Source organism: Haliaeetus leucocephalus, unplaced genomic scaffold (genome assembly GCF_000737465.1).
Source record: "Haliaeetus leucocephalus isolate CR32 unplaced genomic scaffold, Haliaeetus_leucocephalus-4.0 Scaffold577, whole genome shotgun sequence".
NCBI lineage: Eukaryota > Metazoa > Chordata > Aves > Accipitriformes > Accipitridae > Haliaeetus > Haliaeetus leucocephalus.
In genome coordinates, this window is record NW_010973013.1 from 6,222,478 (window position 1) to 6,246,665 (window position 24,188).

General features: G+C 45.3%; 2 protein-coding genes across 3 annotated transcripts; both read right to left on the reverse strand.

Moving 5' to 3' along the window:
- On the reverse strand, positions 1–19,706 carry CSRP2BP (CSRP2 binding protein). Of its 2 annotated transcripts, none has more exons than XM_010577788.1 (10): positions 19,159–19,706; positions 16,622–16,740; positions 14,473–14,594; positions 11,763–11,944; positions 10,812–11,231; positions 9,264–9,835; positions 8,580–8,716; positions 7,908–8,083; positions 4,536–4,726; positions 1–1,868 (listed from the first exon to the last, which is right to left on the reverse strand). In XM_010577788.1, exons 1-10 carry the CDS (start codon positions 19,430–19,432, stop codon positions 1,695–1,697), a joined length of 2,367 nt encoding a protein of 788 aa, XP_010576090.1. In that variant the 5' UTR covers positions 19,433–19,706; the 3' UTR covers positions 1–1,694. The 2 variants fall into 2 exon arrangements, with proteins under 2 accessions (XP_010576090.1, XP_010576089.1); XM_010577787.1 differs by having other exon boundaries at positions 72–1,868; positions 10,812–11,228; positions 19,159–19,425.
- Positions 19,661–19,928, reverse strand: PET117 (PET117 homolog (S. cerevisiae)). The gene is made up of 2 exons (XM_010577857.1): positions 19,893–19,928; positions 19,661–19,829 (listed from the first exon to the last, which is right to left on the reverse strand). Exons 1-2 carry the CDS (start codon positions 19,926–19,928, stop codon positions 19,680–19,682), a joined length of 186 nt encoding a protein of 61 aa, XP_010576159.1. The 3' UTR covers positions 19,661–19,679.
- Between the last annotated feature and the right edge of the window lie 4,260 nt (positions 19,929–24,188).

The window sequence follows — 24,188 nt, forward strand, 5'->3', positions numbered from 1 at the left end:
CAAGGGAAGGGATTTAATTCCATTCATAAAGACAGATACTTTTTCCTTCCAAGTACAGCTAACTCATAACATCAGTAACATCGAAAATTTTCACATAGTCATAAAGCAGGCGGAAATGTGCATGGATGTTAGGGCACACAACACTTGGATGGGTTCTTTTTCCCTCCCACTAACACCATTTTTGTTTCGGTGACAATATACATTGGCTACGCAAAAACATACTTTGTGTCCATCGCTCTGCTGTTACCAAAATGAAGACTCCATTAAGGCAACTACTACTATAGCCAGGTACCCAACAGGTATACATGGTGGATTAAGAACAAAGAAGTCACATTTGTTGTGTAGCTCTCTGTGGGGCTTGATGTGAAAGGAACAGCACAGTGGATGTGGTTCGTATTTAAAATGCATGGACTGACCTTTGGTCAGGCAGCAGAGCAAACTGCCAACTTACTGTTCATCTGCAATAAAAGTCAGGGAGAGAGCAAAGCTGCTAAACTGTGTAAAAGGACTAGACCCCACTACCACAGAAACTGTCTGGGGTTTGTATTTTTTTAATTCTTGATTATTTCTATTTATTCTTTGCTCTCCTCTTTACTTACACATAGAGCCATGAAATCACAGCCTAGATGCTTTCAAGAACTGGAACTGGCCCACATCTACGCTCTCCTCCCTCCGAGCTCCAAACAGATTGCTTCTATAAAGCAGAGCATTTCAAACATCACCACTGACTTTTTGTTCTGGGTTTCTTTTAGCCAGAGTGTCTGTAGCAGGAGGGGGTGGATGCCGGAGCCTGCGAGGCTGGCTCTGTGGTTAGAGGTGTGCCCAAAGGGCTGATCTGCAGCATCAACAACTGGCAGATAGGTTGTAAGATTTCAAAGAGCTGATTTGGCAGCTGTTGTGTCCTACCTCGCCTAGCTACAAACCCGCTTGACATCTTGTTCCTGAACACAAAACACTGCGCACTACAAGAACTTCACACTAAGCACAGGGTCAACGAGGGGAAAGGAAGGCAGTAGGGAAGGAGCAGAAGAAAAGACATCTCCTCTGAGCCTTCCATTCGGGATCACATGAGTTCACACGCTCTTCATTATTCCTAAAACATGGCTCCAGTATTGCTGTTCTGGCATGTGTAGAGCTTTCCTGAAGTTAGCATCCAGCTAGATGCACCAATATCTTATTTCTCTTCATAGATTCAAGACATGGTTCCTAACAAAGCAATCAAATCACAGAAACACTGTGGATGATTTAAGTTTAGACATTCATTTCCCATAAACAAAAAGAGAAACAAAAAACCCGCGACTTTTCCTGGATAGGTTTTGAAGTCTGAAATCCATGGGCCCCCTCTGAAGTGACAAGTATTGGGGGGGGGGGGGGGTTTGTTTGTTTGTTTCTCAATGAGGCTCTCCAAAGTAACAGTGGCAGGAAAACTCCCCATAAAGAATTTCAGTCTTCCAGTGGTTTCAGCATGTCCCACTTGGCATTTCCAGGCCTCTCCCCTTGGAGGGTAGGAATCAGTCCTCTTGGATTGCACTTTCAGCACACAACATAGCACTGTTGATATTCAAAGTCCTAGGAATAAAGGCGTTGGTGTGTTCCAGCTCTCATGTGGCAGCCAACGTCCTCCGCTGAAAGCTGTGGTAGTTCTTTGCTTGACTGATTGGGCTTTTCACAGACCCCCAGACAGCTCGGACGGATCAGCGCCGCAGCCTGAGAAAGAATGCGTGCTTGCACTCCTTGCTGTCCAAGGGATAGTATTTGTCATAAAAATCCAAAATGTATTCTTCAGTCTTAAATCCAAATTTTTGGTAGAGCAGCATAGCAGGGTTGCTTGCAGAGACGTGAAGGGTTACGTCTTTGCCCATGCAGGTCTGCCAAGGGAGGGGGGAAAAAAAAAAAGAATCAGAGCATGAGAATGAGACAGCCTCTGGGGGAATGCGGAGGTGAAGAGCTTCATCAGTTCAAGTATTTAAGTTACTGAGGAAATGTGAGAAAATCACAGGCCTCGACACAGAAGTTACCACACATAGCAACAGCTGAAAGGCAAAGGGAGCGCTGCTGTTCCTCTAAGCCTTTGTTTCTGGGAAACGTGGACTCTCTGACAATGAAAGCAGGTTTTGGATTATAATTTGTCAGCTTTCCTTTGTCAATTGCTAAGTAATTGTTAATTAAAAATAATCTCGGTATACAGCACTGATCTCAAATACTTATTAACAATGGCCTGAAGAAAAGACAAAACATGCCAGAGGATCAGGCGCCGTGCTCCTCCCCATCAGCAAACAGAGCTGAGCTCTCTGGGACCGCGCAAGCAGCCCCAGCGCACCTCTGGGCTGTCACGCTGGAATTCCTGTCTATCCCACCCACCTCCTCTCCCATCCTTCAGGGCACAGCACTCGCCTCCTGAGAAGGCAGGGAATTCAGTTCAGACAGCAAATGGCATGGCTGAAGTTACTTTAAAGATCCCAGATTATTCTAACCAGCAGCACTCTGATAAAGATGCCGATATAATAATTTTTTCCTGCTTTCATCTTGTGTTTTAATAGCATTCTATATATATTGAATGTATTGTAACTCTAAGTGGGAACAATAACACCCTTTAGGAAATTTCCAAGGTAGGTCATTCAAAGGGAAAGCTCTCACAGGGATTTAAGCGGGGGGGGGATAAAATCAGGAGCCATTTTGGGGAAAAGGTAGTTGGAATGAGATCATTAAGAAGATGCAGTTTGGTCCTCTGGGCCAGACGCATTAGAGGGTAACTTCTGACAACAATCCCAGCATCGAGGCACCATTTGCATCAACACATTTTCTGTTAGATTATGCTGTTCCCAAGAATTCATCCCCAAACTCAGCACTCTGATCCAAGAGACAGAGAATTACCCTTTATCCAAACAGTGTATGAAAGTGGCTCTAGCTACAGAGAGCAGACCCCGGTGTCAGCCCAAGCAGGCTACAAAGCAGCACACAATCTCGCGATTGAGGAACAAAAAGTCACAACCACCATTTCTTCTCCTACATGACTAAATGCCTCCTACCACTCACAAATAGTCAGCAATGGAAAAATAAATCTAATGCGAGCCGAATGTACAATGGTGATCTCTCATTGCTAGTGAACCTAATCAGCCTCTATCCTGCCTGGCTCTTCTCAACATGCTAATTTTATGCTAGTCTATCTGCAAGCAGAATTAGGTTAATTGGCTGTGATACATTCTACAAAACGCTGGGATCCTTTTCTACAGCTGACTTGCCAATACCTCCCAGCTCTGCTGGAGAGACACGAGTCCAGCTGCTGGATCCCTGCAAACCTTGGCGCATCGCTCGCGCCTGTTCTCACTAGGTGTTGACATCGCACATCAACAGTCTACAGTTGAGGGCAATTTACTTAAACACTTTACACAGAGATGCTTGGGAATTGTAAGGGGTGAATTTAAAGTAGATTGGTTAGTGGCCTGTGTTAACACGTAGAGCAAAGAGAGGTGGACACTGCAGAGAGCTGTGTAGGTAGGAGAGTTACTCTCGGGTGGCCCAGAAGAGCTACTCTCAGTGGAAACTGCTTTTCCGAGGTACAGATCACTGTTCCCAAGGCTCTGCCAGCACTCCCTACCTCTCTTCAGCCAAATGAGTATGAGGAAAAACAGTTTCAATGGCGAGTTTTTGCTAGTGCAGCTCATCTCGACTAAAACAAGTTAAGGAATGTTTCACACCGGCAGCTCTGCCAAGAGAGTTCAGGGAGTGGTAAAACTGTGGGCCCTGAAGAGGCACAGTTGGGGTCTGAAAAGGACATCTGTCTGCATCCTTACTCAAAATTAAGCTGGCTTTCCTGCAATTTAATTCAAGAAAGTGAATGGAATTAAGGCCACCTGAACAACAGTATTCATTCAGAGATTTCATGAAGTTTAACTACTTTAATACCACCCGTTTAGTTAGCTCAGATTAATTTTCCCAAGTGTCCCTGTGGAACAAAGCCCAGTACAAGCTAGTTTGAACAAATTTGAATGCGGTTGCAAACACTTATTCTTTATCTTCAACTCAGCTGGATTTGAACCAGAGTATTAAAAGTGAAAGAGAATGATTAAGATCAGAAAGTGATTTAATGCAATGACCTTGGTCACAGAATAAACCTCCAGGGGTAGCCAAGAAAGCTGCAATAGATTCTAACTGAACCTCCCCACTATTCTCTCACTTTCTCCTTTAAACCCCAAATTTACAGTATTACTGTTATGTGAACTACTGACCACTGAGGAACACAAAGTTAATCCCAGAACAGTTTAAGTCTATAGCATCTCACTAATTCTGAGGACCTGACCAGGATGGTTATTGTTCTAAATACATTTTAGTTTCTGCTTTTGAGGTTATTTCCCCCCATAAATGTTCACACAGGCTGCTGACAATCTGTGCAGGTGTGTAAACAGAGAAAGGGCAAGGGGAAAGAGCCAGAAGGAAAGAACACAACACTACTTACTCTCTAATATTTGCGTGTGTACACACAAGGAGGAAGGGACAGCTGGTTCTTTAGCAGAGACATGGGACTTTTTCATTACCTGGATAAGATGGTAAATCATGAAGGTTGCAATCCCAGCTCTTCTCCACTCAGGGTGAACTAACAGGAAAGAGATGTAAGCTTCATTGTACTTCACGTCTGGCACCATAAAGCCAAAGGCAATGATAACTTTCTTGTAAAGGACGACAACGCTGAAGTCTGGGTACTGCAGGCATTCTGACAAATCGATTCCTACGGAGAAAGAGAGAAACAGCAGTTGAAAGCATTGCAAACCAAAAGAAAAGTGTCACGCTTGCACGGAAATTCAGGGGTTTAAGGCCTTTTAGAAACACTCACTTGATACCTTCCTTTTACCTGTATTTCAAAGCTCCGATATCGAAAGATGCTTCAACAAAACACACAGACAAAATGAGACCTTCTTAGTAGTGGGGATTCTTGCACAGAGAAATTAACAAAGCTGATTTCTTCCCAAATGACTGGAGGATGAAACTAAAACTCAAAAAGCATGTTCTCTAAACCAAGGTGGTTTAAAAAAAAAAAAAAAATCACATGATCTCAGCACCCAACTAATCTTTCCATGGTTTCTACTCTGAGCCATATCAGCAGACTCTGCTAAGGACCCAGTTCTAAATATGCACGTGCAATTGTTTGCTGGATTGGGTCCTAGTAAGTTTGCGCCCCTTGCCCGGGGCTCCTAAGGGCTGCAGTGACGTTAATGGATAAGGGTTTGCTGCTTCATTTCACCCGGGCAGGGCCAGCACCAGGTTGGCGTACACCATTCCCATTCCAGTCAGCAAATGCCCAGGACCTGGCTGCAGACGAGCAAAGGGGGTGGTTTGGAGTCTATCAGCCTGATAGTCCGGGTGAACCATCCCGTTCTTCCCGCAAACTCTCTCCAGACACAGCAGACGTGAAACTGGGCTTCAGCTTTAGTAGCATTACCTGCCAAGGGTTCCTATCTCTTTTCTCTACCTGGCCTTCAGCTCCTGCTCACTCAGCACGCTCTTTGCGGAGTTGCACTGTGAACCCAACCGCAGCTTTCAACACTATCAAAACATTTGCTTTTAGCATGCAAATTCCCTCATTTGGGGCGCGAAGCAGGCTCTCGGGCAGTGGTGCTTCTGTGAGTCAGAGGCTGGACAGAAACACCTGAGGCTGGCGACTTGCGAGCGGAGTTTGTTACCTCGCCTAATCACATTGCTGCTCCAGCCTAAGAGCACCCACACAGCAAGTTAGGGCCAAGCAGTGCAGTTCAAGGCACAAAAGGCTGCTTGGTAATTTGTGTGGACAGGCCCTAAATGAGGTGCAAGGCATAGCGGAGCTGTGCCATAAATGTTAGTTTCAGCCTCAAATTGGCAATCGCAGATATATTTGGACCGTGGCGTAACAAAATAGCAGAGTATGTTTTCCAGTAACGTTTATCACTCTTGATGAGATGCAAGACTTCATAAGGCACCAGGCACAAATAAGCGGGTGAATTATTTTCTTGCTCGAGAGTAAGCTGGGTGGAGTAAGACGTGGGAGGAATCGATTGGCAATAGGGAGCCGCGTTAATTATCTCAAGGCTGCAGTTGACTGTGAAGTGCCTTACAGCGTGTCTGTACAGGAACGCTACATTGCCCTGAGCACACTGGCGTCTATGAAATGGTGCCGTCCCCTCAGCACGCAGTTATTCCTGTAGGAAGATGCTTAGCTCAGTATGGTTTACCACTCGTCTGCTCAGGAGATGTTTCCCGTTAGGGCATGAAGGCACAAGATACCGTGAGAGACAAGGGGGAATCTTGCTTCACATCAGCTCATTTGCGGTAACTACCTGCAAACTTGTTTCTGCCTTGTGAGAAACAAGAAGAGCTCTGACGGGAAGGATCTGGGGAGGCGGAAGAACTAAGGCCTGCGCTCACCCCACCTGGTGAAGCGCCTAAAACTTGAGAATTCAGTCAATGAGAGCATCGCTATTAGAAGGCAACTGAGCACACCTAAGATGTCATTTACTGACGACAGCACTCCCCAAGCACACGTGCTTCGGATGCCTAAACTTAGGCGGAATTACAGCCATTTCTCTGAACAAGGGTGCTAGCTTAATGATGCCCTCCCAGCTGCGTATCCCACCCCTTCCTCTGTTGTACCAGCCCGTTGTGAAGCTAAACTCTTTGCATCCACAGAGACACCATGCTTTATCATCTCCTGAAGTACCACCTCCTCACTTACCTCTCCTGCTAAACAGAATCAAGATGCAATGCATCATATAATCCCAGCCTCAGAAAATTTACACCATGGAAGAGATTTTGATTCCTGTGTGGGGACTGATGGGAGTGTCAGCTTTCTGATTTAATGATGAGCAGTTCACAGTCGGGTGGAACACACCCACGCTCCTTACATTAAATAAAACAGGGTGAGTCCTGAAGAACTTAATGAAGGTGCGACCCAACTTGGCCAGAACTTCAAATGCGTTATCAGAAGAGGAAAGACTATGACAAAGAGGTTCAACCTCTGTTGGGATTGCAAGTGTCTCTCAAGAGCTCCAAAACAGCTTGTGAAAGGGAAGATATGCCACGTTATCTCCCCCTGAATTGTACAATTTGGACAATGAGTAGCACAAAGAGCTCCGATCCTGACTGCAGCGTATGAGCGCTGCTGAACTAGAAACCCTGTTGAATCACTATCTGCAAATCAAAACGTAAAGCAAACAGTTACTTGGAATTAAGGTGTGTACTGTTTGTACTGTACTTTTCTAAATTTGTCTGCCGCGTTGTTTGCTGATCAGAAGCTGATCCATGCAGTAGATGAACATCACTATTATTATTTCAGAAGAACTAAAGACTACAGGCTCATAACTGTCCCCATAAAGGGCAGCCACTGTCGCCAAAGAGCCTACAGTTCAAGAAATTACACAGAAAAATCGATACCCAAGCTTTCCCATACCTTGCAGATACTGAGGCTTGAAGAAATAAAGGACATCGCAGTGAAGCTTGGAGTTGTAAGTGCGATTCCGAGACTTCACTCCAACAACATATCCAGCTTATGGCTGCTAGGAAGAAACTTTCTCATGAAGCTAATGAGCAGTAGAACTCTGGCATAAAACTGTCTACTTCAGCCCCTGATTCTGCAAAACGTTTCATTGGACGCTTAATTTTAGTAACTGACTACTCCTATTGGCATCAATGGTGTTACCCAAAACAACCTATTTCTTTAAGTGCTGTGCTAATTAGGGCCTAATTGCCCAGTTCTAAATGATCTCAAAAGACAAAGACACCAAACCCATGTCTCCATCTCAGCTGCATTCCTATGACATCAGATAATGGTTTTCTAAGAACCGAGCCAGACACCAACTGAAGAAAAATTTGGCCCAAGAATATTTTTTCTGAACAAAACCACTTCCTTCTTAGAAAACCAAGCGTTGAAGGAATCTTACCAGGCCAGAAGAATTCGTGGCACATGGAGTTTATAGTGGGGATGTGATTAGGGCGAACATAGCAGTAATCAACGGGTGCTTCTGGCTCAGCCTTCCAGTTGAGATCATTCCTGTGCGGATACGCCCGGATTTCTGCCAGCAGCCTGAGTTTTGGGGGCTTTGTCTCATAATCGCGCCTGCCAGTAACATGAAAAGCAAACACAAAAAGCAAGTGAGCAACAATAACTGCCACTACAGCTGAATGGGTACTGCCCATGAAATATTTTCTGACATGCTCAACTTGGAACAAAAGAACAGTCTCTTCCATTCATGTGGGAAAACAGCACCCAGCTCAGCAAAAACACCCTTGTGTCGGAGGCCAGGGCACTTCCCGGAGCAGCAGCACACCAAGCCAGCCTGTCCTTACAGCAGAGGCAAGGAAATCATGGTTCTGACCCAAAAGCAGGTGCAATTTGCATTGAATGACTACGGTGATTCCCCTTGGAGATTCCCCTTCCCAATGCAGAGCCAGTTTAACTACTCGGCTAAATAAAACACTATCCTTTCAGCCCTACCATAGTATACTGGGTTGTACTTCAAGGATGAGTGAGGAGCACTGCCCAGGAAAGGTGTCCTCTCCGTGGGCTGTCGGTTCAAAAGCCAAGAGCAAATTCAACCTCTGACCATCTGTACCTGATGTAAGGTTTCAGGACACGGGATGTGTAAGGACTGACAATACTGTGGTCTGTCAGCAGGTCTTCTGAGCCTACCAGTCGATACAGAAACTTCGTTGTCTGCTGTCGATATCCCTTCATGGCAGGCAGCATCGTCTACGTGTACAAAAAAACGCAGAACATTTCAGGAGGATTAGTCAATGACTTAACACAGGAGAATCACGTCAACAGAGGGAGAACAAGGGCCTTTCAATGGGACAGGACGGACTGGACCCACAGCATGACAGTCCCACCGCAGAGGACTCTGCTGTGCGCTCTCAGATTTAGCACCCAAACCGACGAGCTGCACACATCGCTCAGAAAAGCACTGCAGGTGATCTCCCTCCTACATAGCATGAAAGAGCAACCGCCTATTTGGGTACTTCCTGGCATCCACCTTCAGTGTTTGGGCAGGGCTGGAGTACAAATACATAAACATTTGTGTTGCTGACACCGACAGACAGCTGCGCTGTACGAGCATGTCCCAAGAAGAAAGGGGCTTGCGAGAGCATTGGTGGGGACACAGCCCCAAGTCAAAATGAGTCTTGTTCACATAATCCTTCTCACTTTGGGAGTCAGATAACCTGAAGGTGACACCGCTGTTTGCAGCAAAAGCTCTAAAATAACCAGCGCCAAAAGCTCACTTAGATTTGGAGACACTCACCTGGTATCTGTCCAAGATCCTGAAGTCCTGGCTAGTAGTTCTGTACGTCGCTTGCCCCGCTGGGGACCTGGAAACACCTCCTTCTTTGGCTCCGTAAATCCCATCAACCAAGAGCAGTGCAGCGTTCACAACTTGGTCCAAGTCAAAGAGCGGCAGTCCTCTTTCCCTCTTGGCCTGCCTGACTATCAGCTTGCGCCTCAGTCTCCGGGCCTCTGGGGTCATGCTCATGGCATTGGGACAGGCTTCCAGTCGCTTCAGCAGCAGCTTTTCCTCATAGATGCTAACAGAGGTGTGCTTGGGAGCTCTGGGTTTAGCATCCTTCTCCAGCTGTGGCTTCCTCTTGTCTCGCCCCCTCACCTGCAGTGATGCGTTTGACTCTTCAGGATCTTCACTGTCACCTTCCATCCTTTCTGTTTTTTCTTCTTCACTCTCCACCTCTTGCTTGATCTGCTCAGCTGTCTTCACTTTTTTTCTACTTGCTATCACAGTGCCGGCACCGGCTGTCCCACTGGGAGGGGGCACGTACTCTATTCCTGGGTCGATGACTCCATCTCCTTCCATCTCCTCATCATCTGTTCAACAGATCAAAATAATCCAGAGGAAAACAATGTCAGCATCAAAGCCCCATTTCAAAAAGGGTTGTCACAGGACTTTTCTGCTAAGGAGAAATCATGTGGGTTTACCCCACACACTCCATTTTCTATATACTTCTGGACCTCCTGATTTTGGACAGGAGACACCATAAGGAGTCCAATTTCAGGACACAGAATCAATCCTGCTCCTAAGGTGTCTTGCAGTTTGGCAGCTGAAAACATAGCACTCCTGAGCTGCAAGCTCATGCCCTTTGACAAATGTGAAATTGTTGAAAATTCCTGAAGACTGGGGATCAGATGGTCAAGCTGGTGAGCTATATCTTCAGCTAGCATACCCTGGAGAAGTTCTGTTTAATCTGAGGGAACAATTAGGAGTTACAGAAGCACAGGATTTGTCCCCCTACAGAACCTGACTATTCTTCTTTCCATCAAGAATTACTTTATTCTCTACTTTACCAATTAGATTGAGGTCTGGCTTCTTAAGGAACTAACAGCATTCAGCCTGCATCACTACTTTGCAACCTGACTGAAATCTAGCATCTGTTAATCGGCGTGTTCAAAATTACAAAACTAGTGGAACATTACCATGAGAATAAAATTTCCTCCATTTAAAAACATTCAAGACAAAATTAGAATTGCTATCTAACAGCGTAATCTGTGTTGCAGTGAAATGCTTATGCAGAGTGGTGCAGCAGTTGCTAGGTGAAATCTTCTACCCACTGTTTATTCAGGATCCCTCAGAAGATGATAACGGTGGCTTCTTCTGCCCTTAGAAGCTGGCTATACAACTATGGAAAATTAATCAAGACTTACATGTAACTAAGACAAACAGATTACCGGTTACTTTCCCTCTGATCTTGAAAAGACCGTGCAGCTCATTGGGAGGTTTTTTTTTAACATCTTCCTAGACAACTACGTGCGGCTCATTATTAAACAAATACGTGGCGTCTCTTACCATGAAACAGAGCCTGTGGTGGCATGACATCTGGGATGAGATCTGCTTCTGAGAGAAGGCTGGGAGTAGCTGAATGCGAGGCTGGAGTGCCAGGAGCAGAGAAGTCCAGCGATGGGGAAGGAGAAGGGCTAGTCAGAGGAGTACGATCTGAAGAGCTCAAGGAGGAGAAGTCGATCACCTCTCCTTTCTCAAGGACGATATCGGGACGACGGCCTCGACTGGTGAATTTAACGGGAGTGGAGGAAGTACTCCGGTCCAGGAAGCCGGCTGCCTCCTTCTGGGCTCTCCGAATATCCTTGGCTTCTTGAGTGCGAGATCTCTTCTCCTTCAGCTCCATGGCTGATTCGACCGGATTGCGGCTTACTCGCTTCCTGAGTCCTTCCACAGTAATGATGGGATCCAGAGGTGGCTTTGAAGCTGCTAAAGAAGTAGTTTACTTATCCTAACAGACACTGGGCTCCTGCAGTCACCGGATACATACTATACGGTCACAAAAACACATCGACTACAAATCTTAGACGATGTGTTTTCAATATATACAAGAAATGCACTCTGGGCCATGTAGCGTAAAGCCAATGCACCACTAAAGCCTCATTGAAGCCCCAGTCTTGCTCCTCTGCACAGAAGGGAATTTGCATCTAGTGACAAAAGATAAAACACCCTCCCCAGGGTAAAGAGGAGCAGCGAAATTGTAGATTTCAGCTAAAAAAAAAACCCTGCAAAAATCTCAAAAGTCTTTAAATCAGTTAGCACAATGCAAAAAGGTACTAAAATAAAACAGGCTTCTCACGCTACAGTGTATGCACCGCAGTCCTCTTAAGTCAACCATTACAGCAGAGCAAAACTAAGAAACTGTCCATGCACACAAACACGTGGTTTTAAGTAAACTCCTCTCACGTCTTCCAGCTCTGGCCCAACTAGGAACCTACACACCACTGGGGAAAGAGTTACCTTTTGCCTTTAGTGCAGACGCAGACAGCTTCTCTCCTTCAGGTTTCATTGTTGGGGGTTTATTATGAACCAGTTTCCACCATCCCGGTTCTCCAAATTCCTGTGCCCCTGAGCGGAAAAACAAGGGGCTTCCCACAGAGAGACAGCCAGCAACTGTGCTCCACCATGTTGAGGTCTTTTTCCTATGGTGGGCGAGGGGAAAACAAGCATTAGGTCCCCATTCAACAGCTGGATTTTCATCCTGAAGCCTCCTCCCTCCATCAGGGTGGAAAAGGCAGAGTGGTCCTGCCACTGGCACTGATGCAGGGGGATGACGTACTCCCTACCCCCCCCCCAAAGAGGTGAAAGATTAATTAATTTCTTCTCAAACAACCACTCTGAAGAGCAAACTACGGTGTACTGGTGGGCTCTAATGCACAAAGCGCTGCGTACATAGGCTCCATAAATGCCATGCAAATGCAGCATGGCGAAACGCAATTTTTGTTTTGTCAATGAGCTGCCATACGCTGAGCCTACAGAGGAGAGGTCTACCCTGCCACTGGAACCTCCAGCTTTCAAATGCTGACGTTGCTACCTTCGTTAACGATTTGACGATACAAGAACGGGAACAGGATCCTAGTGATAGCTGTGTTGACCTGACACTGCAGAGCCCTATTCCATTACTGAAGACGGCAAACAGGACAGGATGGGAGAGGCAAGGGAAAGGTAGTGATAAAGGTCTCACTTCACACAGAAGGAAAGACAAACTTAATTTAAATGCCTGCCTTGACAACTTTGAGATTTCATTTAGCAAAGCACGAGCCCAGAGCTGTAGGACAGGATCCCTAAGGCTGAATTCACAAAGGGGGTTGGGATCCGACCGCTCTGCCCTCCGGAGCTGCCGCCTTGTCAGGCGCTGCAGAGAAGCACAGTTAGGGATCTGAGAAATAAATCACTGAGGACAACAGAGCTGTGGGAAGTGGCAAGGTAACAGGGTACGTATGCTTGTCCCACAGACGCATGCATGCGATACACACTGGAGCTCTGTCTCTGCTTAGGGTTTTCTCCCACCAAACCTCTCCTGCAGCATGGGGAAGAGGATCCCTACTAGTCAACGTACCCATCAGCCACACTCACTGAACTATTTTTGCGTTTTTGGCCACTTGGAGGCAGGGAGCTGCAGTTAAGCCTTTCACTCTGCAGGGCAGCGTACTGGGCATCTGAGCACTTTTTGTTCCTGGTCACAGGGCTAACTAAGATGTCGTTTAGGGAAGAAGTGAGAAGAAATCTTAAAAAATTGCCCCTGTAGCCAGTAACTGAGGTACTCCCTTGGACACTGGAGAATTAGGTTCACGGTGCAGAGTCTAAACCCGTATTTGCACAGGACCTCAGGATTCCTTCTCGCCTTTGCACATCTCCACTGGCAAAAACTTCAGTACTCGGGCTGAGCTTGGCCGAGCAGGTATTCGCTGCTGTCCGAGTGTTGCAATTACACACCTTGGGGTACTGACCCTCAAATGTGGGGGATTAAACTCAGGTGCCCCAGATCAGAGTCCGGAGCGTTAGACTAAGTCTGGATAAGCTGTATTTTAGTATGCCGAGAAAGTAAAGCATTGCACACCTTGAACTGCTACACATACGGTTCAGCTGTCCCTGCTCCATCAGTGGCCTGTCCAGGAAAGTGGGGAGACTGTATCTGAGGCCAGTGATCATTTCACCTGAATTTTAATCAAGAGTAAGGAGTGCCCAGTTGCCAGGGCAGGTCTCAAAAGGCAGCAGCGAACCCTGGGAGGTGGTGGCTCCCTGGGCAAGGGACACTGGGCCATCAGCCGCCTTCCTGTCAAAGTCCCCGTGGTCTCCAGAGAGGACAAATACTAACATTTCTGAGAACAGAGCAAGGAGGGACAGACGAGCAAGGAAAGCAAAGCCAAAGAGCAAAGCTGGTTAGGGAGAAAGCCCAGATCTTACAACAGAGAAATCCCCGTGGAAGAATAGAAGCTATGAAGTCAATCAAATCTACAACTTCGAAGGCTTGCTCAGTTCCTTCCCTGCCTCCGTAGCGCATGCATTAACAGTGAGATTTGGGGTTGACACAGCTTCAGCACGCTCAGAAAAAATGTGCCGTTCGTCTATACAGCACATGACTCGTCGTGCTGCAAAGGCTGCCCTTTACGAGAAGGGTTCTTCCTCTGGCAGCTTCTTTCTTTACGCACACTGAAAAACATTTCAGCAGTTTGTAATGCCTGCTACGTAAAAGCTATTTTATTAAGATCCAAAACAATCTGAGGCCCAATCTTCCTTTTTGGAGAACTTGGTCCCTGCAAGCTTTATAGCCAAGTAACATGGTACTTTGCTGGACCTCTTTTTTTTCTTTAAAGCCCAGTGACATCAGGACTAGCCCATCCGTTGTGACTATTTAGAAAGACTCAAAGGCTTTGCAGGTTCATACGCTAGCTAAAGGAAAATAAGAAATAATCCAAAATATATGCATTTACATTGCTTTTGTGTGACATTTTTGGGGTTTTTTCCCCCATTAAGAAATGCTTATTCTTTCTCAAGAGTACCCTTCATGCCCACATTCAGGTTCTCAATATTAAATCCTCCAATGTTCTCACCAGTAAGGCTCAAAAGAGACATCACCAAATTAACCAGGATTCTTGTCCACCTGTATAACAGGTTTTAATTCCTTTGGCTCACCAACCAGACCCTCAGGGAAGCATCACGTCTTTACCTGTTCCCTAATAAGAAAGTCCAGTGTTTCTCAATAAAAGCACAAATATCTTCTTTCCATCTGAAGTACCCCTGACGGCCTGTTCCTTCCAGAGACAAATTGTACATTGCCAGCATGACAACCTGGAACAGAAAGTGTTGGATACAAGTGAATCCCTTCTGCTTCATCTGCTGAACTGCCCCCCACAGCCGCCACACACACACAAATCTTTGCTCCCTCATAAACATCTTATTTTTGCAACATCTCACAGGCAACTTCTGCAATCCATCTTCTTCCTGCTTTCATGCTGCCCGTTCTCGTCTTTCTATTGTTAGATGCACATTCTCCCAGAGATTTCTCCATCCCAAGGGAATAACAAGCTGCCTAGTCATGCAGGTTTATGCTGAGATACAAGCTTTCGCAGTGGTTGTAGAAATGAATTATATCACAGCTGGGGTCTGAATGTAGTGTGGAGGTAGGGAAAAAGTCTTTCCAAAAAAATGGTCACAAGTAAACCCACTATCTGATCCATCAGAAAGGTAGTGACAACGGTCTTTCTGGATACTTACTGTTACATTTCAAACTGTACAGACTGTAAACTCTCTGTAAAATTACATATCTACTAATTGTTCTGGGTATGCAAGAACTAAGTTTGTCTATAAGAAATAAGTTGTCTCTAGGTGATTTTCATTAAACACAATCAATTTACAGCTCACTCGTGTTTCACAACCAAATTCAGTCTGACCTATTACACACCTAAACTAAAGGGCAGGTTTGACAAATATCACACCTCTTTGTAAGTAGATCCTAGGTGATCAACTGTTAATTACATTTACCCAATTCATTTGAATACAACTCAAGTCAGCTGGGCTGGGACCATCTTTCAACAATCACACAGCCTCGGTTGGATACTACTTCTAATAGGGACTTGTTCTTCACTGTCAGAGAAGTCTGAAATGTGTTTTTCTTAGGGAGTTGGGTCTCCTCGCAGTGGGCCGTAGCTTTCTGGAATGCATTGCTGAAGATGCCAAAATGAGGAAATACAGACAGCTTTAGTGTTCCCTGGACCCTATCTCTGCCTCGCAACCCCTCTTAATTTGATAACTATTTATCTAGGACTTTGTGGTTTTTAAGTCAGGTGGGACAGTGTCTCAGGACTTCAAAATCAATTCTCTTCTCAACTGGCTAAAGAGAAGGATCTGTTGAGGCCACATACCCTGAAAAAAATCCAGAAATCACTGTCCCCATTTTTCCTACGTCAGAGAAGTTGATTTGACCACTTCCCTCAATTCGACTTACCCAGAAGCAGCAGCAGCTCTGGCTGCTGGAAGCCTAGGGAGATGGTCTCTTCACTAGTCAACTTTCTTCCTCACCCGTTTTGATTTTGTCTGTCCCTTCCCCATGCCACTCTGAAGAGACCTGGCTGTACTGATGTTTTAAATGATCTATTATGAGACAACACACCACTGCTGTCCCAAAGGATGCAAATAGATGCCTCGCGCATACCGCCCGATGCTCAGCATGTGGAAACACTTAATGCTGAGCAACAGCTACTGCCTGGTCAAATTCGGTTTATGCCGAGGGAACCAGCACCGCCCGCCTGCCCCTCCAGCGCCCTGCTTGGAGCAAGACGATGTACGTCAGTCTACCCATACGGTGGTTGCTGTATAATGGAAATTATTTTGGTTGCTCAGGTGTGCAAGTGACCGAAATAGCAAATTCCAGCAAGGACTGCTGCTAATGAGTAAGCAGTCAGGTTGGAGCTTTGTGTTCAGGGACCTGGCAAGCTTTCTGTTTGTATGTTGCCACCTCACTAGTTTTACATTTGCTCATATAAACAAAAAACTGTTCATGCCTAGCAGCCAAATTGCATTCATTTTGCTTTTCCAAACCTGCCCGAAGCCATGAATTCATGAGCAACATAAGGGGAAGAAAAAAAAAAAAAAGAAGAAAAAAAAGGAATGTGGTTTGTATGATTATCTTTCAATCTACCTGCCAAATGCCCAAGTTCTAATATGCAGGCAATCCGTAGATAATTAATTTCTGAAGTTCATGCATATGTTTCTGTGTTACCTATACCTGATCCTCCTTTTCTAGGTAGCACATACACAACAAACAACAATTTTAGAAAGTCCTGTGGTTGCTCTGCTGCCACAAACATTTTACTTACTTGTTGCCATGTTAATCTCAGCCGTTCAAATTGCTCCTTCCCATCTTCTGAGCAATCAGAGCAAGTAAATCTGAAAAAGTTATCTCCTTTGAGGTAGCTGAGCTGTTCTCTCAGTTGACCTAAAATGAATAGGCAAAAATCAATTTCTCAGTCCTTTTATAGGAAAAAGTGCTGCAAAGGAGATTTCGATTTCCTACAACATCAGGCAGAAAAGTATTTTTTGCCTTTTTCCCAGAGTCCAGAGAGCCAGACAGTTCCCAGGAAGCATCGGAACTCGCGGCGATGGAAGGCACAGGTTCCTTTCACAGCTCCAGCAGTGACCAACTGAAGAGCACAGGCATGAAAAGGGGCATTCTACTTAACATCTGAAAGCAGGTACAAAGCCAAAGATTTCCTTGTTTCCGCTGCATTTCTCATTCCTTCTTGCTCCCCAGGATAACCTATATACTTCAATAAATAACTGTTTTCCCACTCTACTTAAAAAAAAAAGCTGACCTGTTAAAAAAAGGTATGCCACTGCAAAAGCTACCAGAATATACAAGCATTCTCTTCCACGTCATCTTCCCACTCACTGCTGCATGTCTTTACAGCTCTCTCTTCCCCTGTCCATGAATTGTTACTGAAGTAAGGTTGCCAGTCCCTGTTTACAGCAGCCTCCGGGATGCACTGGAGCAGACACGGTGTGAAGCCTTAAGGTATTTATTTCTCCTATCAGGGGAAGATCTGCTTTCCTTGAGCCAAAAGAACGGCCCAATGTTATCAGCAAACACTTTTTCTTTACTGCAGTTGATGCATTAGATCCCAACTCAGCAAAGCACTTTTTGCTGTGTAAAGCTAACCCTGCATAAAAGTTTGTCTGAACAAAAGCGATCTGCTGGGATACAGCCACCCGTAAAACCTGAAGTTACAGGCTCTAATTCTATGTTTCTGCAGCAGAGAAAAAAGACATCGTATGAATCAGAACTTCTAAACTCACCAGGGGTTAATTTACACAAATATGAAAAATTAAAAAATAAAATCACAGGACAGGGAAACAGTTAAGACTACGGCATTTCTGAAAATTCACACACAAAAGGTCTTTCTCTAAAAGTATGACATCTCTTTTACTGTATAATGACACCAGAGCAAGCATTTGTAATAGATGCTCTGCTTCCATAATGAATTACAGAATCTAGCTATTAAAGTTGCACCTGTGTCTGATGGGGGAAAACCCCCCACACTTAGTAGATTGACAGAATTTCAACATGGCAATTCAATGTAAAAAGTGATTATTTGTCTGAGCATGTTGGTGCTTTTCACAAGTGACAACTGATATCCATATAACTGAACAATTAGCAAAGAGAACAGTATTTCCCTTTTCCAGCTCGTTTACTTTGTACATTTGTATCTAGTTACTGTTGCTCTGTGATTGGCTTTTTTCTGTTCTTTGGATTTGTTCCACAGCAACGAGAGAGAGGAACATCTTTGTAAAATAAAACAAATTGAGTGTTAAATCAAGGGCTGTAAGATGAGATCTCTCATGCTACCTTTAACTCTGCTCCATTTTTTTTTTAATTAATGCATTTCAAGTTAATATGTCCCTTTAACTGCTTACTACCTTAATAGTATGATGCTGGTTCCACCACATTAACATCCAAACACTCACTAACGTGCCTCGAGAGGCGATTTCTACACTGTGACTTCTGGCAAATTTTAAGATGGCAAAAAGGGCAGCTCTGACACATCTGCAAGGCAGGTGCCACCTGAAGAGTCACAAACACAAAATAAAAAAACACCAAAAATTTCAAAAAAAAAAAACCAAACCCCCAAACCAAAAGGTGTTTAGCAATCTAAGCTAAGCTTAGATTATCAGATCTAGCTTTTGGATCTAATAATAGATCCAATAATCCACAATTTAGAAAGTATAGTCTAGTCCGTTAGGTTGCTAACAACATGTATCTAATGTCAAGCAGCAGTAGCAGAGGGATCAAGTTCTGCAGTTTGCTGCAAACGCGTCCCAGAGCTAGCTGACACAGGCTGGACACGCTTCTGTGAAAGCTAACTTAAATTCACATTACCGGCAAACCATGAAGGTTGAGATTTAGCCATATGCTCCACAGATGTGACAAACTGACCAGAAAAAAACAGAAAAAGCAACACCATCCCAAAGCCCTTTTCCTCCCAGAGCTTTACACCGAGGGTCATTATCTTTATCCGAGTGAGCGCAGGGGCCAAGTTGCTTGGCCAAAGTCCCCTAAATAGGCCAGCGGCGAGGCTCGGGAGGGCGCGCGTGTTTCTGAAGTCGTACCCTTGTTCTCTACTAATTAAAGACGCCGGTCCCATTTCTTTACAGGGAATACCAGCTTCGGACACCCGTACAGTTCATGGATTGTAACGCGCACCGCTGGCATCAGGCAATGCCAAGACAGCCTTTCTCCTCCAACATGGGATGGGATACACCTAAAGAAGGAGCTGCCCCGTAAAACAGGTACGCGGGACAGCGTAACTGCAACAACCGGGGCAACGCGAGCGAGACGTAACCCAGCCGGCAGGCTTACTTGCTGGAATCCACTTCTGGCACTTCTCGCAGTAATAGGACATCTCCTCCATCCAGGACGCGTCACCTTCGTCGCTGTTCAGAGAGTCCCCGCTCTGGTCGTGCGATAAATCCACAGAAGCCTGGTCCTCGGACTCGACGATGAGGAGGGTCTCCCCTTCCACCTCACCCTCCTCCAGGCCCTCTGAGGTGGAGGTCCTGGTGGCTTCGTCATCGTGGCGGCTCAGCAGCCCACTCATGTGAACGTTATTAGCCATCCTAGATGGCATTTGCATAACAAGGAGCTATTCCTCCCCACGTTGACAAGTCCATCCACGCCAGCCAAGCCTCGACAGTCAAAGTACCGAGGACAGAAGAAATGTTTTGTGTCCGCCCTATAGCTGTTGGGACGGGATTATAACCTATACGAAAGAAACAGTCTTTCACAGATTACCTCGGCTTGCTGAAACGCTTCCAAGTAGTTAGATAGCAAGGATCTCCAAATGTCTTTCTTTCATCAAACCTGGTGACTCAGGTCTGTGCCTAGGACTGCTGGGACCCTTCTTCCATTCGCGCCTTCTCTCTTTCTTCCATAAGCTGCTTTGTCAACGCAATCTGCTCTTCCAGCAGGCGAATATTCTCCTTTTTCTGACGTTGACGCTCAAGATCTCGGAGAACTCCGCTGTGCAGCCTCTGAAAACACAAGGGACAGGGTTTATCACAGCCCGTTGGGTGCTGAATGCGATTAACCCCCACCCGGGCTCTAATCCCTCCTCCAGGGACGTTCACCATCCTGCCTTTGGAAGTCCTCTGCCACCATCTGTAGCCACAGCCACTTACCCTGGTTGGAATCGAAAACTACAGGAGCTGATAGCCGATATTGATAAGCTGACGGTACTACACCAAAAAGTGCTTTATCCGTACTCACTTCGGATGGGTGGGTTTACTAAGCGGTAAAGCTATTGAGCAAATAAATGCTATGCACCCGTAATTCCCATGCCATGCAGGATGGACATGATCTATAAAATCTTATTACCTCTGCCCTAAATCTTTACCAAATCAAACTAATCTCCCCAGAACTTCTCCTCTGCTTGGAGAGAACTTGGTGGCAAACTGGAAATTATTTTAAGAAAAACTGCCAGGTGTCTTCATCTGCTTCTTTCTGCTCATGTCTTCCTCTTCAAAAAATACCTTGTAAACTCTTGCTGCAAGGCTGATAAAAGCTCCACAACCTGCTTATGCCGAGCTCTTGAAAAAGCAAGGCACTTCATTCAAAAAATATCCCCTTTACCTAAGACCTTCATGATAAATAACACCTGCAACACAGACCAGCAGTTTTCAAACTGGTGAGTAAACCTCACCATGGGTGTAAAAAGCCCAAAGAAAATCCCAGCTGCTCTTTGTTTCCTCCATATCCTTTTTTTTTTTTCTCTCTCTCTGCTACCTGGAAGTTTTTTTTTCACTCTGATAATTAGGGGAAACGTTTAACCTTCACCTCTCTTTTTTTTGCCTTCGCAAAGCAAGTCATACTCTGCTGATTTAACTTGAACTCCTCGGGCAGGTGATACGCTTTTAGATACTCAGACACTTAATAGATTTCAAAGCAACAGTCATTAGCTTATCAGAAAATACGATACACAAGGACAGAAATATTATAAATGAGTAAAAACATGAAATGATTGTTGAGAGCCAACCCTAGCTCATATCTAAACCAAGCTGTGTGATCGCAGTCGTGTTTTAGCCCAACTAAAGACAAGAATCTTTAGTTAAGTTGAGTTAAAGCGTTATCTACCCGCCTAATTTACCAGCTCATGCTCAGCTCGGACTCAGGAATGAGAAAGTTTCACAGGTACCAAGGTTAGCTACTGGATACTGGAGACATGAATAAATTATTTAGCCTAATGGCAAAAAAAGATGAATAATTTATTTGACCTGTTTGAATGATGTCAAAATGCACATGCAAATAATTTATTTGAAAGCTGACCCTGAATCCTTTTAGAAGATGTTTGTGATTATTATTTGACAAGTTCTCACTTGGGAGTGTTTTAGTCCTCATCTAGAATGCCAATAACTGCACATTTCAAAGGCACTTATTTCTCCTGTCAAGATTAAAATAGAAAGGTTTTGTTTAAGAAATATTTTATCTTGTTAAGAAAATGCACAGACACATACATCAGCCAATAACCAAAACTCTCCCTGGAAATTAATCTAATAAAAACAGTTCCTTCCCATCAGCTTCCATCAACTGAACTCAGGTTACAAATTAGTAATCGCTACAGACAAAGTTCATAAACTCATTATTTCATTACTATTAGCTAATAACAATAAAGACGTGGGGAGGTACAACGTAATTGAACAATTACATCAAGAATGTAATTCCTTTTCCTTCATAAAACACAGCTATTCTGCAATCTTTCAGACGGTGAATGCCTTTATAATTTGAGTATCACGAGTGAGAAAGAGCTCTGATCTTCTCACCTTCTTCTTTTCTCAGAAGTTCAGCCTGCTTGTCTTCTGCATCAGTTTAGATAAATGTGCGCAAGCTCAAATTACTTTGTGCCTGGCATATCGATTTATAGAAGTCAAAAGTTTATTAATGTGCATAAGATAAACCTGAAATAATCCCTATGCCGGGACTGCAGAATAGCCACATTACTTATTTCCGTTACATTATCTAAATAACTGGGTCCCTTAAACCTGAAGCCATTATTCCCTGACTTGAACATGAAGAATTATAAAGAGAAAATCTCAGATTTCATTTATAAAAGATAAGCTTTCAGCTTTAGTGCTTCTGAATAGCAATTTAAGATTAAGTTGAACTGATTGCTGGAAGAAAGGAATTGAGCATTTTGGCTTCACTTCTGCAGCGGCAGCATCTTGAGGAATGATAATATCCCGGCAAACATACACAGATTAGCATCAAATTCAGCTTTTGGGATCACTTCTACTTCTTCGGGCACCTCTGCAGTCATGAGTTTCCTACGCAGAGTTCACCGGCTGTGCCCACGCCTGGGTGTTAGGAAGGATAGCGAAGAATAGACACTGGATCTGTCCCCCAAAACCACCAAGAGGTCTTTGTCGTTGACCAGCTGGATCCCTTGAGCCCTCCATCTCGATCTCCCCAGGCAGAAGCTTGCAGCAGCGACCTCGGGTGTAACAACCAAAGCAATTTAACGTAATTTTGCAAACCAAGCAACAGCTACAGCGGAGAGCAACAGAAACAGCCAAAGGGCAGCAAGTCCCTGTGTTCTTTCTGCTATCGTTAGGAATATATGAAGCAACCAGAGGGCATTAACCGAATCAACTCATTGGTGGATCCACCGGTCCCGTTACTAGAGACGCATTTCGTACCCTGGTAGAATGCACACCGCAAACTTGCAGCCGTGCCCTTAATTTACCCGTGCTTTGCACATGAGTTACAACGCGGTCTCTACGTAGCAGGGGACTGCCGTCTTGCTTAGTGCTCGGCATGGATCCTGACCAGGTACTCAATGTTTAGGTTCACATTCCTTGTTCAGCCTGTTACCTAAGGCGTTACTTCATGATACCCAGATCCCGCTCTGATGGTGGCATTACTTATTTACCCGTCAACTGTTTTATGCCTGTTACCCCTATAGAATATGCACGTTTTGTAAACGCTAATTTATTTTCACCATCTCTCTACAAGATGAAGGAGAGACATTAGCCAAAGATGAAGGTCAAAAATATCCATTAAGTTTCAGTGTCTCACCGAAACACCCAAGGGTGATTTTTTTCAAAGCATGTGTTGTCCTGGAGCACATGCTCAAAGTACAGCTCAATTTATTTCAGCTGTAGTTTAGGAGCATTTAGCACATATTCCTGCCAGACTTTCAGTGGCTCGAGGCAGGCACACTGAATTAGCTAGCAACCACCCCCAAAAATCTGAGTTTAAGTGATCTACCCAGCATGTATGTCAGCTCTGACAAATGCAGAGCCGTTACCCGCTGCCACTCCAAGGGACCAGCTTTCCTCTTCTTCCTACCGCCTGTGCCATTTGGCGTGTTTTCCAACTTCTGCAGCAAATTAACCTGCCTCTTTCCTTACCCAGATCAGTCTCATCCTCCAAGATCCATCAGTCTCAAGCACTGACGGAGACAACCTCTCGAGGGAAAAAAAATGTAATCCTGGAAATACCGACTGCATCGTAAAGCCCGTGCAACAGGCAACTGAGCTGGGGTATGGACTAGCAACTTGAACTCTGGTGGTTTTTAAGTTCTGTCTGCTTCAGACCTTTAACAACAGTCATTTAACATAGGCTTTTTTTGTGTGCATTTTCTAGATTTTTTTGTAAATAAGGGCGGGGGGGAAATTCAGATGTGTGCTCTCCTATCAGTACCCATTTGGCTCATCAGCAGGGTCTAAACCTGCACGTTCATCGCCCAAACTTCTGTCGCTTGCAACATACCCATTCTGCAATCAGAGGACTTTTAGTCCCAGGCAGGATTTCTTTGTATAGAGACTCACCATCGCCTGACCTGCCACTTTTGGCCGTGGGGCTCTCTTCCACAAAGGGTACCTACCAGAAATTACCTGATTTTTGTAAATGTAGCACAAAACCCTTCCCTGTTTAATTATCACAGGGTATTTCTTTTAGCTTGCACTCTGCCTGTCCTGCCAGAAGGAGAAGGGAGCCGGGGCAGGCTGCTCGGTGCACAACACCACTGTTTGCCCATCAGCGGGAAGCATTTCTGGAGCTTGGGAAAAACGGAGACAAGGAAAAAGCCTGGGAACGCTTCCAGGATGGTGCCTTTGGGCTTGGAGGGTGCAGGATTTCATCCCTCCTGCCTCGTAACCCCCTCGGCTGCTGCCGGGGATAAGGAAAACCGCCTGCAGCCAGCCTGACGGGCCTCCCCCCGGAGTTCTTAGCTGCTTGAACCTGAAGGGGGGAGCACAGTGGGGGGGTAAGGGGGCGAGGGCGGGTCGGGGGCAAGACGCTGGGGCAAGCGGGCAAGCGAGAAGCAGGGGCACGGGGGAGACAGGGGGCAGGGGGCGGGGCTTGGTGCACGCAGGGGCGGGGCTCCGGGAGAAGGG

Bases quoted from the DNA above. Each gene is read 5' to 3' on its own strand.
- CSRP2BP (XM_010577788.1), bottom strand. From the start codon at position 19,432: ATGCAAATGCCATCTAGGATGGCTAATAACGTTCACATGAGTGGGCTG. The intron at 8,717-9,263 runs GTGAGTGTCTCC...TTGTACACGTAG, and splicing joins GGATCTTGGACAGATACCAG to ACGATGCTGCCTGCCATGAA. The intron at 4,727-7,907 runs GTAAGATTCCTT...CTTTCTCCGTAG, and splicing joins CCACGAATTCTTCTGGCCTG to GAATCGATTTGTCAGAATGC.
- PET117 (XM_010577857.1), bottom strand. From the start codon at position 19,928: ATGGTGAACGTCCCTGGAGGAGGGATTAGAGCCCGG. The intron at 19,830-19,892 runs GTGGGGGTTAAT...TTGTGTTTTCAG, and splicing joins GAGGAGGGATTAGAGCCCGG to AGGCTGCACAGCGGAGTTCT.